Source organism: Neolamprologus multifasciatus, chromosome 9, assembly GCF_963576455.1.
Source record: "Neolamprologus multifasciatus chromosome 9, fNeoMul1.2, whole genome shotgun sequence".
NCBI lineage: Eukaryota > Metazoa > Chordata > Actinopteri > Cichliformes > Cichlidae > Neolamprologus > Neolamprologus multifasciatus.
This window is the reverse complement of record NC_140447.1, coordinates 24,434,652-24,457,084: the sequence shown is the minus strand read 5'-3', so window position 1 is coordinate 24,457,084 and position 22,433 is coordinate 24,434,652. Positions and strand designations below refer to the sequence as shown.

The 22,433-nt window shown below is 40.5% G+C and overlaps 2 protein-coding genes and 1 long non-coding RNA gene across 5 annotated transcripts in view; 2 read left to right on the top strand and 1 right to left on the bottom strand.

Annotated features, from left to right (window-relative positions):
* gpr158a (G protein-coupled receptor 158a) overlaps positions 1-7,560 on the top strand; it is a 95,766-nt gene extending 88,206 nt beyond the window's left edge. The window contains exons 10-12 of one of the 3 annotated variants that reach the window (XM_085172328.1): positions 164-310; positions 401-484; positions 962-7,560. In XM_085172328.1, the coding sequence (XP_085028454.1) occupies positions 164-310; positions 401-484; positions 962-2,788 (2,058 nt within the window). In that variant the 3' untranslated portion in view covers positions 2,789-7,560. Of the gene's footprint in view, positions 1-163; positions 485-961 lie in introns of all 3 variants that reach the window. The other 2 variants (XM_085172327.1, XM_085172329.1) reach the window with 2 other exon arrangements.
* A 2,603-nt stretch (positions 7,561-10,163) lies between these two features.
* Positions 10,164-11,583, bottom strand: LOC146511632 (uncharacterized). Its single transcript, XM_085172330.1, has 2 exons — positions 11,520-11,583; positions 10,164-11,483 (listed from the first exon to the last, which is right to left on the bottom strand). The coding sequence occupies exon 2, from the start codon at positions 11,426-11,428 to the stop codon at positions 10,295-10,297; it is 1,134 nt and encodes a 377-aa protein (XP_085028456.1). The 5' UTR covers positions 11,429-11,483; positions 11,520-11,583; the 3' UTR covers positions 10,164-10,294.
* A 538-nt stretch (positions 11,584-12,121) lies between these two features.
* LOC146511631 (uncharacterized) lies at positions 12,122-21,459 on the top strand. The gene is made up of 3 exons (XR_014875983.1): positions 12,122-14,812; positions 14,974-15,091; positions 20,926-21,459. It is a non-coding gene; the product is annotated as an uncharacterized LOC146511631 (long non-coding RNA).
* Positions 21,460-22,433: the final 974 nt, after the last annotated feature.

Sequence of the window (22,433 nt, the reverse complement as noted above, 5' to 3'; positions counted from 1 at the left end):
ACATACTAATGCACTAAAGAACTGTTTCCATCTTCTTAAATAATGGTAGGTTAAGTAAGTAAGCTATATATGTATATTGTGATTTCTGCATTGTTTGCCTTTCCTTGCTTAAGAAATGTTATGGAAACAATCAGTGTTGACCAATTTTACCGCCCTCCATCAGTTCCTGTTTGCTGGCACCCACATGAGAGACGATATCGCGTCTGAGGCCTATGAGGACGAGTTGGACATGGGTCGCTCTGGATCGTACCTCAACAGCAGCATAACGTCAGCATGGAGCGAGCACAGCCTGGACCCTGAGGACATCAGGGTGAGGGGTGTTTCCACCAACTTTTACATTTCCATTGTGCACCTTTTGAATCCTCCAAAAATACTGAGCCATGGCAGTTTTTTATTGCAGACACCAGACGAAATGGGCCATCTCAATTCTATTAATGGCTGTGGCATAAGGTCTTGCGACAGCCTTTGGGAAAAACGTGCCAACGTGAGCAGAGATATCTGTTTGTCTGTTAGAGCTGAAGAAGTCTCTCTACCAAAATATTTGGGTACCTTAAGCCTATAATGTAGAGGAGGGGGGTTTTATGGTGACATCCAGGTGTTTGAGAGCATTCACTGTCACGGAGGGAAATGCCGATTGAAATCCAACTGATTCAGGATCTGAGCTTAGAGGCTGTTTCAGACCTAACACTAAAAGACACTCCGTTTTCTTATTTGATGCTGTCCTAAACTGTCCCGTCTTTGCTTTTTTTCAGCATGTGATACTCTGTAATGCATTATTTAAAAACTGTTTGTAGTCACGTGTCATTAGGTAGTACTGCATGTTTTCTGTGCAGCAGATTGTGTGCTTTTCTGTAGCAGTGTTTGAGCGCGACCTTTGTTTGTTTGTTTGTTTTATTTAGCCAGGTTATTGTCTTTAAAAAAAGACGAATAACTTTGTATCTGTCTTATCATTGATGTGTAGGAAGAGCTGAAGAAACTGTACTCCCAGTTGGAGATTTACAAAAGGAAGAAGATGCTAGCAAACAACCCTCATCTCCAGAAAAAGCGAAGCTCTAAGAAAGGGCTAGGTCGCTCGCTGATGAGGCGCATCACAGAGATTCCCGAGTCCGTGCATCGCCAGTGCAGCCGTGAAGAGAAGGAGGCGGGAGAGCATGGCAGCAATCGTAACAGCATCTCCATGCTGAAGAAACCCCCCTTGGATACGACTCACCCAGCAAAACCAGCGAAGGAAGAGACACTGAAGAACAAGGTGTTCTCCCTGAAGAAGTCGCACAGTAGCTATGATCACGTCCGGGACCAGAATGAGGACTCCAGCAGCACTGTAAATGATAAGATTGATGAGAACACAGCTGAAGGGTCCCTCCTGGATACACTTATGGGCAAGAAGCTGGTCAAGAAGACATCCAGTGAGAACATAAACGCCCCCAGTGAATCTACAGAATCAGTTCCCTTGGTTTGCAAGTCAGCCAGCGCCCATAATCTCTCTGCAGACAAGAAACCAATTCATCCTAGAGCCTCCATGCTGCAGAAGTCCCTCAGTGTCATTGCTAGTGCCAAAGAGAAGACTTTGGGCTTGACTGGAAAGACCCAGGGTACAGAGGAAAGCAATAAGAAGAGTCAGCCAAAGAGCAAAGACACAAAGGCAAATGTAGAGCCGGAAAATGAATGCCAGCCCAAGATGATTATCAGCCAGTCAGTCGAGTACAAACAAAGCACCACAAAAGGCATAATCATGAAACAGCCAGTTAGTGGCAGCCAACCGACAATCTGCGCCGACCCCATTAAGGGAAAAGACCTCTATGATCTCTCAGAAGTATGCCCCTGGGAGGTGGAAGATCTCCCAACTCCATCTGAAAATAAGGTTCAAAAGCATGTATCTATTGCACCAAAGGAAACCACAACTGTTCATGGAGGTAGCACGAAAGGAGCCAAGTCTCAGAAGCAGAAAGGTTCTGATCATTCTCCATCCAGTGGCAGGCACCCAAAGGAGATTCAGAGGTCATCGGCTATTCGAGCAGATGTGTGCCCATGGGAAGACAGAGGTGAGAGTCAAGCCAGTCAAGTGGAAGCATCGAAGCAATCGGTGTCTCAGTCTAAAGCCCAGCAGCCTCCCTCTTCAGTTGAAAGCTCCAGAACACATCGGGCAGATGTTTGTCCCTGGGACTTCGAAGAGCTGAAAAAACCAACAGAGTCAGCTCACTCACCAGACGTGACAAAGCAGAAAAAGGGAACCTCTCCAATGGATGTGAGAGATCCACCTAAAGGATCACTACAGCCACTAACATCAAAAGTCGACGTCTGTCCATGGGAATTCGACAGCAGTGCAGCTGCTCCAAATTCAGAGAGGATACCCAGCCCCTCACAAGCACCCAAAACCAAGGAGTCCCCTTCTAAAAAGAAAGGGCCCCCTTTCACAAGAACAGTTGACCAAGAAAAATCAAAAGACACTGATGATGAGAAAAGCAGAACAAAGGTGAAGGACAAGAGTAAATCTTCAGAGAAACATGTCGGCCAGCAAAAAATGGTTGAGGTCTGCCCGTGGGATGTAGAGAGTCACCAGGAAATGCTGCTGGTAGAAAAAAGGAAAAGCGCTAATGTTGGAGCAGCCAAAGAAAAGCAGCCGGAAGTCTGTCCGTGGGATTTTGAGGAAAAAACGGGTACAGACAAAAGTGCTTCTGCAATGAAACAGAGCAAACCAACTCCTAAAGGGGGGCCTGTAGGTGCTGCTAAAAAGGCAGATGTTTGTCCCTGGGACTTTGAGGATAGTACGTCGAGCAAGAAAGCATGACACTCAACCTTAATGGACCACTGATATATTATAATTATTGATGTATACTTTTTTTCCACTTTGAAATCGTTAAATATCACCTTTTACTATTAGTACGGTGACTTGGAAGCAAAGTTGATCCACAAGTTGCCTTCCTTTCCGAGGTTTTGTTCCTGTTTTATCTATTTTGGAAAAAAGTGAAATCTACAAAAAAAAAGAAAAAGTCATGATGAGCATTCCAGATTATTACAGGAAACTCCTGAAGAGAAATTGTAGACTAATTATGCAACTTTTAATTCAGTCTTTTCACTTCATAAGCAATGTTAAACATCCATGTTCACCATGTCAGCTGTTCTTACATTTTCTTTTGCTATGATTAGTTCTCGGACCAGACTGTAGAGACAAATATTGATGTGTATAAACAAGAAAGTATGAAATTAAGGTTGAATTGCATAACAGGGAAAGTGAAAGCCAAAGAACAAGTGAACAGTTGCAAAGAGGGATGCAGGTCTCGAAGCTCTAAAGTTAATTTATTAGTTTGTCCTTGGCGTAGGAAAGAAATCAGTCTATAGCACTTTAGCCAATTTCACAAATTAAGAACTGAGGACAGGTTATGTCCGACTTGTACATTTTGTCTTCTTATTTTCAACCACATGGCATGATATCACACACGATATAACACACTGACCAAACTCAGACATGTTTTGTTTGTTTGTTTGTTTGTTTTTTGTTTAGATCTATTTAATTGTAGTTCTCGGCAGATTAAAATGCTTCCAAGTCTGCGGAGATGTACTGTATGTGCCTATCTAACTAGCATTGTCTTGTATCAGTCTGAAGAGAAGCGAGTGTCTTCTTCTTCAGCATTTTGTGATGGTGAATTATATAAACAGCATGCACAGCCAGGTATCGAGAGTAGATGAAGCCTACCGGTTTGTCAACTAAAACAGTTAATGTGTTGGCAAATCTATAATGTTGTTTTCAGTTCACTTTTTTGAGACCCTGTTTTATAGTTTCAAAAGCTAAAGGGTGATATTTGAGAGCAGCGTTAACATGAATGTGTCAGATATGTTCACATATGTCAAAAGTAGTGAAGGAAAAGTTATTTGCACCAGCTTTGTGTATGAATCCAGCTTGGATCTTTGTCTTGCACCAAATGTAAGTAAGTGTGTGCCTGAGGATGCAATATTTAAAGGACAAATGAGATGCAGAAGATCTGTTCTTGCCTTTGTGTTTACCGTCCTACTGCCTGAACGTAAAAAAAGGAAAGCAACTTCTATTACACAATAACAGAAGCATTCTGGGTAATTAAAACTTGGGTTCTGTATAATAGTTGTGGCCACTAAATTTTGCCAGATAGTACCACAGGTTTTTAAGGAGACTTCTGGCTTAGCTAAAACTGTCTGGAAGTTATTACTTAGTCTGGATAATCATCCATCAAAATTAAACAAATTAACATGCTATGCATTTGTAGATTATCGTCTAATGTAATGGCCTAAAAGCAAAAGATACCCTGTTTGAAAATGAAGGAGACACTAATCGCTTTTGGATCATGTCAGGAAGGGCAGCTAGCATAAGTATCGAAAACATGGAGATCCATGCTGTAGCAACAGAAGGTAACCTTTAGTCAAAGAAATGAGCTGCCTGAAATGCTGCTGTGCCTCTGGGACCTCGTTTTTCATGGACATAGCTACTTTTTCTGGATCTTGCAGCGATAGATGACTTTGTTAGCTACACTTGTGTGCTACACTGCACTTGAGCCCACTATGTTTAAGTCAGTCAATCCCTTGAGAATATTGAAAATGCCCAACTTTACAGTGTGCGAGTGATCTGACAAATATTATAGATTATGATGCATTTCAATGTACTAAGAGTCTATGCAAGAGGTCTGTACAACAGTTGTCATGAGTAAAATGCTGGTATGTTTTTGTTTACACCCACCTGACATTTTATAAGGACATCAGCTCCACTGTTCATTAGCGCAAATCTTGACTCAGTCAGTCATATGGTAACTCAGTCCATTTAGGTATGTAGACATGGTCAAAAAGACCTGCTAATAGGGAAGTTTAGAATGGGGGAAATCTGTGATTTAAGTGACTGAACGTAGTATGATTGTGGTTGTCGGATGAGCTGGGATGAATATTTCAGAAACTGCTGATTTGTTAATATTTTCTCGCATTCCCGCTCTAGAGTTTACACAGAAGGGTCCAAAAACAGAGAAAAATATCCAGTGAATGGCAGTTCTCTGGGCAAAAATGACATTTCTGATGTGAGAAGTCGGAGGAGAATGGCCAAACTACTTGGAACTGAAAGGAAAAAAAGAAAAATACTTACTTAATAACCACTTGTTACAAGCAAGGTATGCAGAAGAGTATCTCTGAACCTTGAAACTGATGAACTATAGCAGGAGAAGCCTGTCCTAGATGCTATTTCTGTCAGCTAAGAACAAGAAACTGAGCCTATTTCACATTGACTCACCAGAATTGGACAATAGAAGACTGGAAAAATATTGCCTCTGGTCTAATAAGCCTCAATTTCTGCTCCAACATTTGCATGGTAGGGTTAGAAGCTGGAGTTAACAACACAAAAGCATGGTTCAATTCTGTATCAGTGGTTCATGGTGATGCTGGTGGTGTTGTAATAGCTTGGGGGATGTAGGCCTCTAATACAAATTCATCACCGTTTAAATGCCACAGCCTACCCAAAGTCTCTGAGGAATATTTCCAGGACTTTGCTCGCTAGTACCAGGTTGCGTTAGTTAAGGTAAGTTGATGACTTATACCTTCATCCTCACTTCCACATGTGGTTCTTTCTGGCTCAAGAAATCCCAACAGCAGCCAAAATGCCAAACTCAACTCTTCATCAGTGATGTCATGTTGTTCACATCCATCTTTTATTTACTTATATAGTGTTTCAAAGTCTATGGTCTAGTGCAGATTAAGCATCAAGTCTGAAATCTGCAATATAGGAAACTCTGGACACAGACAGATGAATGAAGGTTCATCAAGTATGTTCTTGTCTAAATGATAGAAACAGTGGCCATAACTTCCAAAATAAAATCCAAGTTTTTATTAACTGGATAATGGAACTGTCATTGAATGATGTGAAATACTGACAATAGTGTGACCTTTTATATTTAAAGGTTAAGCGCTGCTGCAGTTTTTCTTTGCATCTCCATATTAGGCGTCATTTCAACTTAAATACAAATCAGACTGAACCCCCATTTGTTTATCAACCTAATAAGTTCGTAATTAAACTTAACATGGTAGTTATCAAATAATAATCTGACTAAATCTTTTAAAGGTTTTGAGATGTGCCGTGTTTTGTATCAAAATGTCTAAATAGTCACCATAAACTATCAAAGTGAAAAAAATACCCCCATTTATATTTGCAGTTGTGTATCAGTAAAGCATCCACAGTGCATTGTGGTATCTTGTGAGAATTACTGATTGTAATTGTCTGTGTTCATGTCAATTTCCTCAGAACCCATTAGGGGTTGGTAATGACTATGATTCAGGCCAGTACCCATCGGTGAGTTTTCTTGAATTACTAAATTTCTTTGGCACAACTCAAATGAAAACAATCCAGCAACTGATATCATTTTCTGAGAATTACCTCCACCTCCAGCCTGTGGGAGGTGTCAGAGAGCACTGATTGATTGCAATCCTTTGATGGATCCTTGTGATCTTTATGAACCAGATGTTAAGCGTCATCTATCATCTGAGTCAGGATTTTATTGCATGAGTACAGCGACATTTGAAAAGTCCCTTCTTTATTTAAACCTAACTTTGGAGTCACTGCCATTTTCACTGAACTCGGGTGAAGAATAACCTGCTGCCTCTTTTACTGTCACTGTAGGAAAGTTATTTCAACATGGAAAGATGTGTTTGTTTCATATTTGAAAGTGAAATGGAGCGAACAGAGGCTCCATGATTTTGGTTGAATTTAATCCCAAAAAGAAAAAGAACCAAAAACAAGCAATATGTTAGCATTTTTAACAACAGAAGGAATTTTTATGGTGTCATTTATGTTGATTTTAAAACTAAACCCCAAAAAATGACAGTGCAACATCCCAGCACTAAATGAAGTCACTGTTTTATGTAACTTTGAGTCTACTTTTTTCATTTACAATAGCGTGCTTGCTGCAGGCATTCTCAGTTCTGCCAGTCCATCGCTGTATGTGTATTGAACAGTGTGATACATAACCAAGTGTTTGTTACTGTCCGTCTCTCTGCAATTCATCAATGAGTCTGTGAGTATTTGAACCTCAGCCATTTACTCGGGTGTGAAAATCCAAGACCATTATTCTTGTACCACGCCGTGTCCCGTAGCTTCTTTGTCCTCCAATTGGGTCGTCTCTACCATGGTGCATTTTTGTTGGTTAGCTGCTTTCATTTAAACCTGACTTCTATTCTCTTGTGACCAAACAAAGTCACACGAAGGCAAATACAACTACTACTATCGCTACTACTACTACTCAACGCTGTAACGTCGTAAATCTTGCTCTTGTGGCTTCTGCATGAATTCAAGAAATTAGTAGGACCGATGTTTCACTGCCCTTGATAGAACAAAAAATAAAGAAAAGAAAAGAAAAAATTTATCTTTTATGGACTGTTACAAGTTGTATAGTGAGTGATACTGTCTCTAACCCACTGTATTGTGCTTGTTATAACTATTGCTCTATGACAAGCTTATAGCATCAATATATGGGAATATTTGGTAGATTTATATTGTGTTATATTGTGATAGCATGTACATAAAAGATACCTCCTCTGCAATAAATATTTATATGAAAATTTACTGTGTGTTCTCCTCTGTTTCCACTACAATGCTTCAGATCCTACAGGAAGACAGTCCCGTGATGCATTTCTGCTTATAATCATGCCTGTCTCAGATTGATTTGCTTATTCTTTGTGCAGACATACAGTTGGAGAAAGTCCAGCCTTTAACGACCTTGTGCATCATAACCACTTTAGAGTATGTGCTTCTTGGCGACTGCCCTGAAATGCTTTTATGGCTCATTGTGGTCTTTTTGGATGAAGATCAATGGACATTCTCTACACGAAGCAGGACACAGAAGATTATATCAAATGCTGACTCCAGACCCCTGAAGAAAAACTGAGTGCTGTTATTTTCCTATTCTGAGATAATTATCCGCCAAGGTGAAATTATTTCATACCCAAGCCAAGGGAAAACCTGCTCTGTTAATACTATTTAAAGCAACATAAAATCGTAGCATTCAATGAAATATCTAGTGTGCATATGCACATGCACATGCAAATACAGTATATAAGGCTAAACAGATTATGTACAATTGTAATGAGTCTTCAGGAATGGTTCTTGGATGTCCACTGCCTTCTGTTCTGTTTTCTGACAAGATGATCCTATACTGCTTTAATTTTGAGGTTTGGCCTCTGGGGAGGTCAGTCAATGACTAATAGTGTTCTGTTGCCTGTTTTTTCCACCAAGGTCTGCTTTTACTGCAATGGCAGTGTGTTTGGGATCATTGTCTTGCAGGAGAATGAAGCCAATGCAGTTAAATGCTTTCCAGATGATATTACATGGGGAATCAAAATTTGGCAGTGCTTTGGTGTGGTTAAAATTCAGTTTTGACAAAATCCCCCAACACCACTTATTAAAATACAGCCCCAAACCAGGACAGAGTCTCCACCGTGTTTTATAGGATGTACAACTCATGGTTACTGTTGGTACATCTCTCCTGACTTTCTTTGTGCACACTGACAATGATCTGAACCAAAAATCTCACAATAAGGTCCATAACAACATAATATTTTCAATCCAGTTCTTTTGTAATTTTAGATATCTCGAGCTTTTCTTCCTTAAGAATGGCTTCTTAACTCTTGGGCCAACCTACTACTGAGACTATTTCTGATGAGTCTTCAGTAAACAGCAGATGGATCAGCTGAAAGGCCAGATGCATCAATCAGGCCCTTTGAAATCTTTAGTGGATTTCTTAAGGACATGACTTTCTGATACTTTCAGATCTGCTGTAGATATTTTTTAGGCCTCCCACTTCTTCTTTTGTCCTAAACTAAACTAAACTGTCCAATTTACTTACTTATTTATTTTACAGTTTTTAGGGATATGCTGTGCACGCACCATGCAAAAATGCACAAGGTTTTCAGCTAGTAACTCTTTATCACCTCGTTAGGCATTTTTCATAGATTCAACTGAAGAAATGGGACTAAATCATGTGTCTTTGTGACAGGCTGCTGGTAACAAAGTGCCTTAAGATACCATTAAAAGTTCTTTGCTAAGTTGACTGTTATGTGTAGACACGACACTGGTTCATCTCTTTAGTTCGGTGCATTTATTATGCTTGAATGATTCATAGGTTAAGGTTAGTGGCTTAGTAAACAAAACAAAAATCCTCTGAAATGGTCCGTTTGCAAGCACTGGACTAAAAGTGAGTGAAAGCCAATGTGCATAGAAACTTTTATGTTCACAAAGGATGGAGAACTCTGGCTGTATGGAAGCAAAACATGAAGAAATGAGGGCTGACTCTAGACTACAACAGTTTTGTACATCCCTTTATACATAAGACGAGATGCAGTCAGATATCAGTGCAAAAGGCTAAGCATTGACTGCTCTTTAAAGAGCATTTGCAGAGCCTTTCTAATAAATACAAGATCAATACAGGCTGCTACAGGGAACTAAAATTGAGAAACATTAGAGCAGAAAAGAACTAACTATGATAAATAACCTGTGATGTGCTGATACTGGATAAATGGAACTTGATGCTCCATTTAATATTAATTATGGTTAGAAAGCAGTTTGAGTCATCCGAGGATAACATAAACAATATTGAATGCACATGTTGAGATAATGAGCTTTTCTATATCTAGATTCTTTTCTTAACACTTTTACCCAGAGTGTTATTATATTTTTTTCATCGTGGTTTCAGGTACTCATATTTTCTTTCTTTCCTGTTTGTTTATTCTTATTGTTAGCAACAGTAGAAAGCTATTGTCAGGGGCTGAGTGTGTGACCCAGCATCTTGAGTTTATTTTGTATTTTTGATTCTTTGTGTTTCATTGGAATTATGTTAAGTTGTGATAACAGGTTCTTGTGTTATTATTAGTTAGAGTTTCGTTGAGTTTTAGTCTAGGTTATGTCGCACCTATGTCTCCGTGTTTGTGAGTCTTTTCCTGTCGTCTGTGTTAGTCTGTCATGTATTTCTTGTCTTTGTGTTTCATGTTGTCAAGCTTGTGTTATCATGTCTACGTCTCTCCGTGTTTCCTGTTTTATTTTGAAACTCTTGCATTCAAGGTGTTTTGTTTTACTTCCCGGGTGGTATCGTGTTCATTTGTGTCAGCTGGGTCTCCCTAGGTGTTTCCATTTCCCTCATTACCCTCTCTCCTGACTTCTTCCAGAATCAGAATCAGAATCAGAAAGACTTTATTTATCCCCAAGTGGCAATTAACATATAACAGTGACTAAAAGTGAATAAAGTGTCGGTAGTATAAAAAGAGTGTAGAGTAGTTTATGTTTCTGGTGTGGGAGATGGTCTTATCGGCTGGAGTTAAAAAGCAGGGTGGCTTTGGGGACAAAGGTGGCTCTCCTCTTCTCAGTCCTGAAAGAAATGCAGCGGAGGCGTCGTCCAGAGGGGAGCCATTGAAATGCGGGGTGAAGAAAGTGAGAGTTGTCATTGATGATTTTGGCTGCCTGTCTTTGGGCCTGTTGGCTGAAAACCTGTGCCAGAGTTCTGACAGGCAGGCCAATGATTTTAGAGCACACTGATGAAGTGTGCTGCAGTCTGTTCCTGTTCTGAACGCTGAGGGAGGGGAACCAGCAGGTGATGGAGAAGGTCATGATGCTTTCCAGGAAGGCATAGTAAAAAGTCATCATGATGGGTGTGCTGACTCCAAAGGAGTTGAGTTTCCTAAGGAGGTATAGCCGTTGGTGGCACATCCTGAGAATCTCCTTTGTGTTGGCAGAGAATTTCAGGAGGTTGTGAAAGATGGTACCCAGGTATTTGTACTCCTCAACTACCTCCACTGGCTTCCCATGGATGGTGGTGGTGACTGAAGCAGCCAGATCCCTCTGCCTACTGGAGAAGGTCACCACCATCTCTTTGGTTTTGCTCACGTTCAGTTCAAGTTTGGAGCTGTCACACCACTCTACAAACTCCTGCAGAGGGGGCCCGTGGTGTTGTGAGGGGCCTGACAGCAGTGACAGGAGAACTGTGTTGTCAGCATATTTAACCAGGTGACAGTTGGGCTGTGTGGATCTGCAGTTATCAGTGGAGAGGATGAAGAGCAGGGGGGAGAGCCCACAGCCCTGGGGGGAGCCAGTGGAGGTGGAACGGAGACCGGAAAGAGAGTTGTTCACCCGAACTTTCTGAGTCCTGTTGGTCAAAAAGTCCAATATCCACAGTATTAGCTGATCATCCAGGTGAAATCGGGTGGAAAGCTTAGTGGCCAGGATATGAGGCTGCAGAGTGTTGAATACTGATGAGAAATCAGCAAACAGAAGTCTGGCGGAGGAGTCAGGGAGCTCCAGATGTTTGTGGATGGAGTCCAAGATGAAGATTTTTGCATCATCGACACCTCTGCGTGCACGGTAAGCAAACTGGAGTGGGTCCATCAGGGGGTCAGTTGTTCTTACAATGTGCTGTTTTATGATCTTCTCCATGGCCTTCATCACCAGGGAGGTGAGGGCCACAGGACGAAGATCATTCAGAGACTTTGGGTTGTTTCTTTTGGAGATGGGGATGACGGTGGAGTGTTTCCACAGCTGGGGGACAGTGTGACTGTCAATTGAGTGTTGAAATAGAGTCCGGAACACACTTCCTAGTTGCCCTGCACAGTGCCTCAGAACAGCATGAACCAATTCAATTCTCACATTTGGATTTATCCCTCCATAGGACCTGTTGCCACTTATTTTCCTCAAATATTTTAAGGACACGAGTTTTAAAGCTAATAGTTCTTTGGGGATCACATTGCTGATGTTATTGCAACAATACTATTTAATGCCTGCCAAACTGTTACCTTTGGCATTTTTTATAGACTCTGCTACTAGCAGCTTGTCACAAGAAGATTATAATGTATTATTTTTTTTTATAATTTCTTTAACAAAGCATCTGAAAACATAACTTAAAACTGGTTCTTTGCTAAGTTGTCTGTTATGTATAGACAGTGAACAGCACATGAATCACAGCCTTTTGTGGCAGGGGCATGTGTGTAGAGATGGACGGCGGCTGAGAGGAGGCGAGACGGGAGATGAGCGGAAGATGATGGCTTGGCACAAGCCAAAGTATACTCTGCTGCTGACTCATCCATCTTTCAGACGCAGGAACAGCTGAGGGAGGGTCGGAGGGAGGGTGGGGGTGGTGGGTAGTGGGAGGGGGAAAGACACTGAGGACATATCGTGTGTTGTGGATGCACTCATGACTCACAAAGAGGGGGATGCATGCGTGGGGGGGAGAGCAATGTGGGAGATGCGTGTGGAAACACAAATTGTGTACAACATAATTACAGCTGCAAGCATCTGGTTTTTCTCTACTGTAGCTCATGACCACAGAAGGACGTCATTTTGGATTAACCTCCTAAGAACCAAACTCTTCCACAGCATGCAACTTTAATTTCTCTTTGATATTTCGGCATATTGGGGCCCGATAAATGTAAAAACAAAGAATTACCAGATTTTATTTTACCTTATTTTTGTTTTTATGAAAAATCTGAGCCACATATGAGGATATTTGTTTAAAATTTTGATAGAACAGTAGCAGTGTAATGTCCTCGTAAATGGATATCAGGCAAAATTGAGCAAAATTAAATATTTTGGTCTAAATAACCCAAAATGTGATGTCCACATATGTGGACACCAGGTCCTAGGAGGTTAATTTAAAACTTTTATATATTCTGAAATCTAAAAAAATGTAAGTCCAGTTAAGAGTTTGTCGACTTTAAACCTGTCTAAGCTCAAACCAGACTTGGAGCTTGACTTTGTGATCATTATTCCTGTATAAAATCACAAAAACTGTTACCTATTAAAAAGTTTGAAACGACACTGAACTTCATGTAGTACAGACACAATTTAATTTGACTTCAGACACAATTTAGAGTTTGACTTCACCATTTATTTTTCACTGGTAAATTAATGACTTTGTCTCACTGCTGCCCAGACAAACTGCTTTCAGAAATGAGACAATATTCAGATGTGAAGGATAAAGGATATATTTTGTCATTTAAATGCACAAAGTCTGAGTGGTTGGCTCAACAAGGGGTGCCTGTGTCTGAACGTGGGCAAGACCCTCCTGTGTTCTCCCTGTCCTAACAAAAAGGAGAAGTTTTAAAGCATTTATGACCAGAGTGGACAGAATTGGGAATGAGTAGATCAGAGGGACAGCTCAGGTTGGGCAGTTTTGTGACAAAGTTAAAGAGGCAAGCTTGAGGTGATTTGTGCAGGGAAGGATAGTGGATCTATTGGATGAAGGATGTTGAATATGGAAGTGCCAGGAAGAAGGAAAAGAAGAAGATTTGTGGATGTAGTGAAGGAGGACATTAGGAGGGTTGGTGTGACAGAGGAGGATACCAGGTATAGGGTGAAATGGAGAAAGGTGCTCCATTGTGGTAACCCCAAGTGGACCAATTATCATATGGTATTTTCTGTCATGTACATGCTGTTATGTTTCAAATAATCAGGACAACATACACTGTATTGACTCCCCTATCCAAATCATCAAATCCAGGTGTTCCAATCACTTCCATTGCCACAGGTTTAAAAACCAAACAAACAAGAGTCTAGGCATGCAGACTGCTTCTACAATTATTTATGGCAGATTGGGTTGGTCTCAGGGGCCCAGTGAATTCCAGCGTGGTACTGTGGTGCCGGATTATGGTGTGGGTTCAGGCGTTGGGCTTGGCTCCTCAGTTCAAGTGAAAGGAACTGTTAATGCTTCAGCATACCAAGAAATCTTAGACAATTTCATGTTTCCCAACTTTGTGGGAACAGTTTGGGGATGAGTACAGTGCATCAGTACATAAAGCAGGACATAGAAATGGATTTGTGAGTTGAGTCTAGAAGAACTTGACTGGCCTGCACAAAGACCTGACCTCAACCCAACAGAACACCTTTGGAATGAATCAGGGTGGAAATTGCGAGCCAGGCCTCCTCATCCGTGTCTGACCTCACAAGTGCACTTCTGGAAAAATGGTTAAAAATTCCTATGAACACACGTCTAAATCTTGTAAAAAGCCTTCCTAGAAGAGTTGAGGCTGTTATAGCTTCCGAGTGTGGGCCAACGTGAAATTAAACCCTGTGGATTAAGGGCTAAATTAGGATACTCGAGTTCATCTGTGTGAAGGCAGATGAGTGAAATACTGCTCCATAATACTTCATACAGCTCTAAATCATTTTTTTTACTGTTGGACATGTATGTATCATGATATCCTGTGAGCACATGCTGTTTAAACCGTCTGTTTGTGTGGAGCACCCAATTAGGATAAAGATGGGTTAAGGGAGAGGAACTAAGGGTGGCAACAAGACCCAGTATAAGATGAATAAAGATTATTTACAGCCATAAATCTTGCAATGCTTGATATAATACTCCAAGAATACAAATATGGAACCAAAAGTGAGCCAAAAAGCCCCCATTAAGGTCCTTAACAGGAGTGGTCAGTGACCTTCGAATTGAGATAGGATTTGAATCTTGATATTGAGTTTCAGTGGGTAAATGTACCTCTGAGCTTTTTGGATTTTCTGACACTTTGGTTTTGTTTTATTTAACGTGGAGTCTGATTTATTTCAGCAGTCAGCTGGATGTTTGATAAACTGGAGACCCCAGCCAGTAGTACACACCCACAAGCCTCTGTCCTCTGGTCTGGACTCCCACACAGCGTTACAAGCTTCAATGGTGGTTTCATCACTGGAGGAGGCCCTGGTTCATGTAAGCACTCATGACTCACAGAGCGTTCCTGTTACGCTCCTCTGCTGCTGCCGCCAACACCACTACTACCACCTCCACACCCAGAGGGAGGAGGACTGGGAAATAATCGACGCTTTAACAGACAATTCAGCATTCAGGTGCACAATCACGATTGAATTACTTGTGTATGTAATGAATGGGTCATTCAGTTATTTTAAAAAAAAAAAGCCCTGATGTGACTGCTGCTGAGGCAAACAAGTGGAAACAAAGAGCATTAAAACCTTGAAGCTAATGTAACTTTGCTCTATTACGCTCACAGATCAGCTCTTTACACATGATGACACATCTCTGGAGGACTGATGTCATCTGCATACAACCCAAAACATGTACCCGCAAAGGACCTTTTAACTCTCGCAGATTCCTGACGCACTCTTAAGGTTTGATTTTTCTTTTATTGTTCATTTATTTGACACACAGAGAATTTTTTTTTGTAAAACCTTTTCTTAAAGATTATGTCTGAGCAGGTTGGCAGTACCTCTGAAAATGCTTTATTTTACACTCATCGAAATAGCTTATGATTATAAAACCAGTGACACAATTCTTAGACTTTCGATTTGAGGGTAACACTGTGTCCTGTAACCAGATTCTTTCATTTTCTTCATCAGTTAAGTTCTGTCATGTTTCATTCCTGGCATGATGTGTTAAACTTATGGAGAAATACTCCTGAATACTCCGTGTTTGCATTCATACTGAGCCAAAAAGAAAAAAAAAAAAACACCTTAAAATCAACTTGTGAACCAGCCATGTGTTTTTAATAGTGTCAAACTAAATCTACCAAAACTTCTATATTATTATGTTGTGTTCGTGTTCCTGTATTTCTCTGTGTTTCCCCATTCGTCTGTAGACACAAAGTTGTCCTTTGGTTTGTTTTCTTTTAATAGGGCTCACCAACCTGAAGTAAATGACAAATAAGGGAGTCACATATTATTCAGTACTGAACTTAAATGATAAATTGAACCTAATTTTTTTTTTTTTTCAAAGTGACCCTTAAATTTACAGTGATTGAAAATTCTGTGGCTATGTTTTGAAAAGTATCAGCAGATTTAAAATCCAACGATTTTGGTACACAAGACTATAACATTTAAATGGTGCAAACTTTTTTAAAGATACCACAGCTAACTAGAGCCCATTTCTGTAGTTTTATAGATTTTCTGTGTTGAGGACCAAACAAGTTACTTTTTGAATCACCGATGCACATTACTTTTACTGAGAGAGTCCAACGAACAAAAAGCCGCCAAGCTTTTAGTCTTTTTGGGTAAAAAGAAGGGTGAATGTTAAGGGGTTAGATTAGTCATTAAGGTCAATAATGAATACAGTGAGTGGCTGAGCGGACACACGTCACCTGAAATCAACTTATAGGTGCCTGAAAGGCAGAAGAGAGACATGGAAATGTTAGAAAATACAGAAGCCAGAGGTCTGAGCAGCTCGTGATATCTTCTAATCTGCTTGTTCTCTCCTGAGCCAGAGAATCAAACCAACCACACAAACACCAACAAGGAGGTGGAGGAGGGATGTCAGACTGTGGGTTGGACACTTTGCGAAATAATTCTTTACTAAGTGGGCTCAGCAGACGGGGAGTTGAAGGATAAAAGCAGACTTTATTCATTCAGTAGGCATGATAGGCAACAGGTAGGCAGTCAGCGGAGGCAAACCAGACTAAAAATTGCCATTGTAGATACAAGTTACAGAGGCTGGCCTGGGATTGCTACTGACAGGCAATCTACTACATCATAATACTCCCTACATGTAGGTTGTTAGGGAAATGTGAAAATGTGCCTGTGCAGATTGTGACAGAGTAAATATCTGATATTAGAACAGAGAAATTAGAATAAAAAGACACCACACTGCCATGCAATAGCAAATGATCAATCACGAGTTAGCCATGACCCAAAGCAGGGGTTTGGGCGATTGATTTCCCCAAAGGGCCGCATGGAAAAACTGGGACTGTTCAAGTTAATATTAAACCTACCAGTTTTTTAATGGGATACCTAGGAAAAATGATTTGTCTACTTCTTTCCTACAGTAAACTCTGATTTATCATCTATTATTTTCCATCATTTACAAAATAAACATAAAATAATATTAGAGAGGCATAAAATAAGACAGGCATAAAACCTGAGTTTATAAATCAAGTGAGGAAATGGATCTTTTCCCGTAGTCATCAAAGCAATCACACTTTCATATTCAACCAGATGAGACACCCCTCTGCTGGCCACTGGAAGGAATGCAGGTCTAACTTTCACATTCGCCTCACCTTTCAGGCCCATAAATGTTTACATCTTTTATATACAGGGAGTGGATTTTAATTGGTGCAAACACTGTTTTTTTTGTTTGTTTGTTTGTTTTCGTTTTTACAGTGCCTGCCAGCTTTTTCTGAATATAAAGCCGTCAAGCACTGACTGACTGGTAGCAGGCATGTAGTCTGTCATGCATGCCAAGAATAATGACTCTATAATTACACCATATAAACAACTTATAGAGTATTTTGCAATAAGTGATCAATTACATAAAGCTGTGTAGCTCCGGATCACCTCATGCTGGACATATTTACAGTGAATTAAGCAAAGTCTGTATGTTTATTTGTGTGTTTTATGGCTGGCTAAGCATCTCAATTCACCCTAGCAGAGAACGATTGCTTTCTGGATGAATTCAGTTGCAGATAATCCTGAGAGCAGAAAGTCCCAGCTCAGTATGTCTGTTCACTCGTCAAAATAGCTTCCAAATTGCCCCGTCTCACCACAATCAGTTAAAACCCTTTCTCATCTCATTACCTCTACTGCGACCATGCTAGCAAAGCACAAATTACGTGTCACATTTTCCTCTTTTGTTGTGACGTGTTGCTACCAGTCACCAGTCTAAGAGAGAAAAAATGACACGAGAGAGAAGTCTAAAACGTCCAGTCGCACTCCAAAAACACTTAAAAGGCCAGGTACTAATTTTACACACTAATAACCAATGAAAGATTTGCTGCCCTGATTTAAAAAAAAAAAAAAAAAAAGTATAAGCGAACAACTCATAAGCACACATTTCAGGGGAAAACAAATAGACACTCTGTATGCATACAACCTTTTATTATTCCAGTTAGATGAGCCTCTATTTGACACCTATTCATTCACTATGATTGATTGTATAAAATTATCATAAACCCAGAGGGCTAATAGGCAATTTATCTCCCCCAGCTGACAGGATGAGACCAGTTCTGGCTCATCTCTGAAATCGGATGACTAACCTAACATAATGGCTTTGGTTCAGGATGATATACAGTATAAATATAAATATTGCCAATCAATGCTATTATTACTGAAAACCAAGATGCTGTCAATCTGTGGAGTCCTCCCCAACATCTAGAGTTTATTAGACATTTATGAGCCAAATTATATCTGCTTATCCAAGTTGAGTGATAGTAGAGAGACACGGCCCAGCAGAACATAGCTTTACAGTAATTATCCCACATACTCGAGACAATTATTTGAACCTGTGTAAACTATCGTCCTGGCAGACGCAACAAGGAGCTGTGAGTTTCCCCAGCACAATGTGCAAGCACTCACGATGTCTTGCAGGGGGGGGGGGAGAAACAATGAGTCCTCCGTGTCTGCAGTTCTCTCCTCACAGTGCCATGATTAACTGCTGGGGGTCGATGACACCTCTCTCCCAATTAGGGAAGGCCTTCAGCCCTGAGGAAGCTGTTTCTCTGAGAAATTCCCCTTCTTGCTCTTGTTATTTGGACAGACACACTCCAGCTGCGAACACAGTGTTTGTATTTTTATTCTGGAGTCCTGTAGGCCTACGTGTGTGTGTGCGTGTGTGTGTGTTATTCATTGCCCACTTTTCACTCTGTTTGTTGATTGGGTGTATTTAATTTCACCTGAAACAACCGGGCATTCTTCTCTGAAGACAGGTATTTTGGTTCATGAGTGGCCAGTGTGGCCACAAATCACGTAGCCGGTACAATCGTAACCCATAAAGCTCTTTGGCAAACAAAAGCTGTCTTAACCGCTGTCTTACTGGTATAGGAAAGGTATGGACTGTTATACTTGTACCAGAAGGGCCCAAATGTGGCAGTCTCGAGACAGAACAATAAAAAAAAATATTTAGGTGAACTGACGTCCATGTTCTATGAAACAAAATTCATAGAACAGTTTGAACTGTTCCTGAGCTCCAAAGGCACAAATAAATATCTATACTGTACTACTTCTATATACTAGGACTCTAGTATAGGTCCAAAAAATGCTGCAACTTGAATTTGCAGCACACCAGCTTGAAGTTGCCCTGTGCTAAGTCCCCAATCCACATAAGTCAAATGTGGCATGCCAGGAGCACACAACAACTGCTGTAGCAAAGGCCATGCTCACAGGTGCTGTTAATCAAGCATCAATCAGGCCAGATGCGTGATTGTCAGCACCTGGGGTACCGGACGCTTGAAAAGACAGACAAGGTAATGAAGAAAGTAGAAACACCTGGGTACAGATTAAACTGATCACATGATTAGTTTGAGTTTTTAATCAGATGATGTGAGAAGGAGAAGTCAAATCAAACACAGCACAAGCCAATACAGGCAGTACAGCACAGGTGTCGAACTTGAGGCCTCGAGGGCCGGTGTCCTGCAGGTTTTAGATGTGTTGTTGATCCATCACAGCCGATTTAAATGGCTAAATCACCTCTTCAACGTGTCTTGAAGTTCTCCAGAGGCCTGGTAATGAACTAATCATTTGATTCAGGTGTGGTGAACCAGGGTGAGATCTCAAACCTGCAGGACACCGGCCCTCGAGGCCTGGAGTTCGACACCCCTGCAGTACAGTGACAATCATTAGTATAGACAAGTAAGTAGCAAAATAAAACAGGAAGTAAGAAAACAGCTAAACAGGGAACCACAGACAAATGAATGGGCTTTATGAACAGGGTAAAAAAAAAAAAAATACTCAAGGAAAAATGTTAACTTTTATTAAAAAAAGATATCAAATTCTTACCTTATCAAGTCCTACCTTTGCATAAATGTGTAATAATAATTTTAGTTAGCTAGCTAACTATTGTTAAAGTATATGTCCACACAAACATCTTGATTTGTCAAATAAAGTTATCAAAAAATCTGATTTCACTAGCAGGGACCACATCTTTGGTAACGATGGGCAATGAGGGATCAGGAGTGTGAATAGTGCTGCGGTTTGGGGAAGGAATTGAAGGGGACTGGCGACGGCTCTTGGGCCGGGCAGAACCCCATGTACTAACAAGGAATAAAGGGAGGAAAGGAAGAGAGGAGAGGACAGGAGAAGAGAGGAAAGAAAAAGGGTGGGCAGGGTGGGGCATGAAAATGAGAACAGCAGGTATTGGAGAAGGAGGGGTTTTATAGCCTGATGCCGGAGGGGGCGTGAAGGAGGAGCGGTCCCGCTCCTGAAATTAAGATGATATCTCCACTAAAAGCACTCATATTGTTATGTTGTTATGGGTTTAATTTATTAACTATGTACTATTCTTCTTATTTAACATAGTTTGTAATGGGTTATGTTTAAATACATTTTTAATTGCTGTAACAAAGAAATTTTCCATCTTATAGAGTTAATATGTATCTTAACCTGTTATAGTACATTGCAGTATATTAAGCTTTAACTTCTTAAATCTGGCAGAGAAACAAAAGATTTTGTGGCATTTTTTAAAAAAGAAATTATTGAATTCTATGGAAAAAAAATCTCTGTTAGCAGGAATTATAAAATATTAATAAAAATTACATTTTGCCTTTGTCCCTTAAGTATACTGTTATCTGATTCCAGAGTAGTGATTATATTAAGTTGTAAGTTGATGCGATGTTGTGATCTGATTTATAAAGATCAGGAGAAATCTGCACGTTAAACAGAGTCCAGCAGCCAGAGGGGTGAGCGGACAGCAGGGATAAAAACATAAGTCTTCTTCCTGTGTTTGTATGATGGTGAACCCTGGATGTAAGTGATGTACAGTAATGAAAGTTAAAGATCTACGTGATAATCATCTCAGTAAAATTGTTTTTTATTATTACACGGCTCATCCCCGCAGTAATTATGAGCACGATGATGGCAGCGATCACAATGCCGGCATGGTTTATGCACAAGTGTAGGCAACAGAAACATGCCCTTGGTGTGGAAAGGACACACCAAGGGCTCATCCAATATTCTGTTCTGATTGTACAAAAGGTGCAAACGCTGCCTGCTTAACTCTAAATCATGGCGCTGTTTTTCACCAGGAGCTGCTACCGCACGAATGCAGATGCCATGCACAAAGCCCAAGGCCAGGATGCTGGTGAGTCACCCACATACCGTTTGTTTGTGAATGAGCGTTCATTCAGGCTTTCATTTGACGTCATCAGTCTTAATCACTCAATTACAGCAATTTCCAGAAGGTAAGTGCGCTTTGTCTTCACTGTTTTCTGCCTCCAGGTAGAATGCAGGCAACTGATTGATGGGAACGAGTCGGCCTCTCTCAGGGACCAATGTGAGCTCATTCACCCACTGTTAGTCACTCACTCTTACTCATGCGTGCAGGAAATATGTGACTATGTGCGCCATTCTGCAATGATTGGCTATAGTAAGACAAAGAAAAACGCACATATAACAAAATGTACCTTTACCACCACCGCCCACAGTGGTCAAGACAAAGAGATTTATTCCCCTTATTTTTCCTTTTCGAAAGTTGCTTTTACTGTGCTGGTACAACGCCATCATAAAATATTTTTTCACACAGGGCCAGATAGATTTTTTTTTTTTCTTCAGTAAATTAAATCATCACTCTCTACATCCTCTAGCAGACCATTACATGGGGAAACCATTTGAATACAAGCGCGCCGATCCACACAGGTGTGCACATGGGTGTTCACTGTTCGTAGACTTAAATCACACCTTTCTTGGCTGCTACTTCAAAGCACATTGTGCGCTGTCTGTGCTGCACAACAACATTCAATATTTAGTATTTACTGCTGTTTACACTTAGCTAGATTAATGCGATGGTGTTGTGTATAGTATGTTGCTTTGTTTTGGGTTTTTTTGCTTGTTTTCTATTCTTTTTCTCTCAACAGGTGATCCCGGAGATATTTTTTCTTCCCCCCTTTTCTCACTGTCCCTCTCCCCTTCTGTTTTTCTTTTCCTTCCTCTTTCTTTCTCCCTTTCCTATCCCTCACTCATGTCTGTCCCGTCTGTAACAACTGAAAATAAAATAAATAATTAAAAAAAAAAAAAAAAAAAAAAATTAAATCATCATTTTAAAAAGTGCAATTCACATTTACCCTGAGTATTTTTTTTGTAAAATGTTGCTAAGACACAAAATAAACCCCCCAAAAAACAAAATGAAATATAATTAGGCACCACATAGGTTACGTGATAAAGTGACGTCAACCCCAATAATCAGCCTTCAAATGTATTGGTATCATAACTAGTGCTGTCAGCGTTAATCTCGTTAAAATGACGTTAACGCCATAACTGCATTAACGCGCCAAATCTCCGTTAGATAGAGCTAACCGCACTAACACTGACGCTGTGCTAACTCGCTAACGGAGATTTGCGGTTATGGCGTTAACATCATTTTAACGAGATTAACGCTAATCATAAAATCAGTGGGAGGTTGTAGCCAAAGTGAATAGCAAACACTTTAAAGAACGACTAAAGAATGCAGGCCAATAGTTAAAAACTCTTAAAAGTAAGCACGGTGAATGCAGGATTACAGCTGCTAGCACCACTGTCAGAAATCACCAAAACAAGT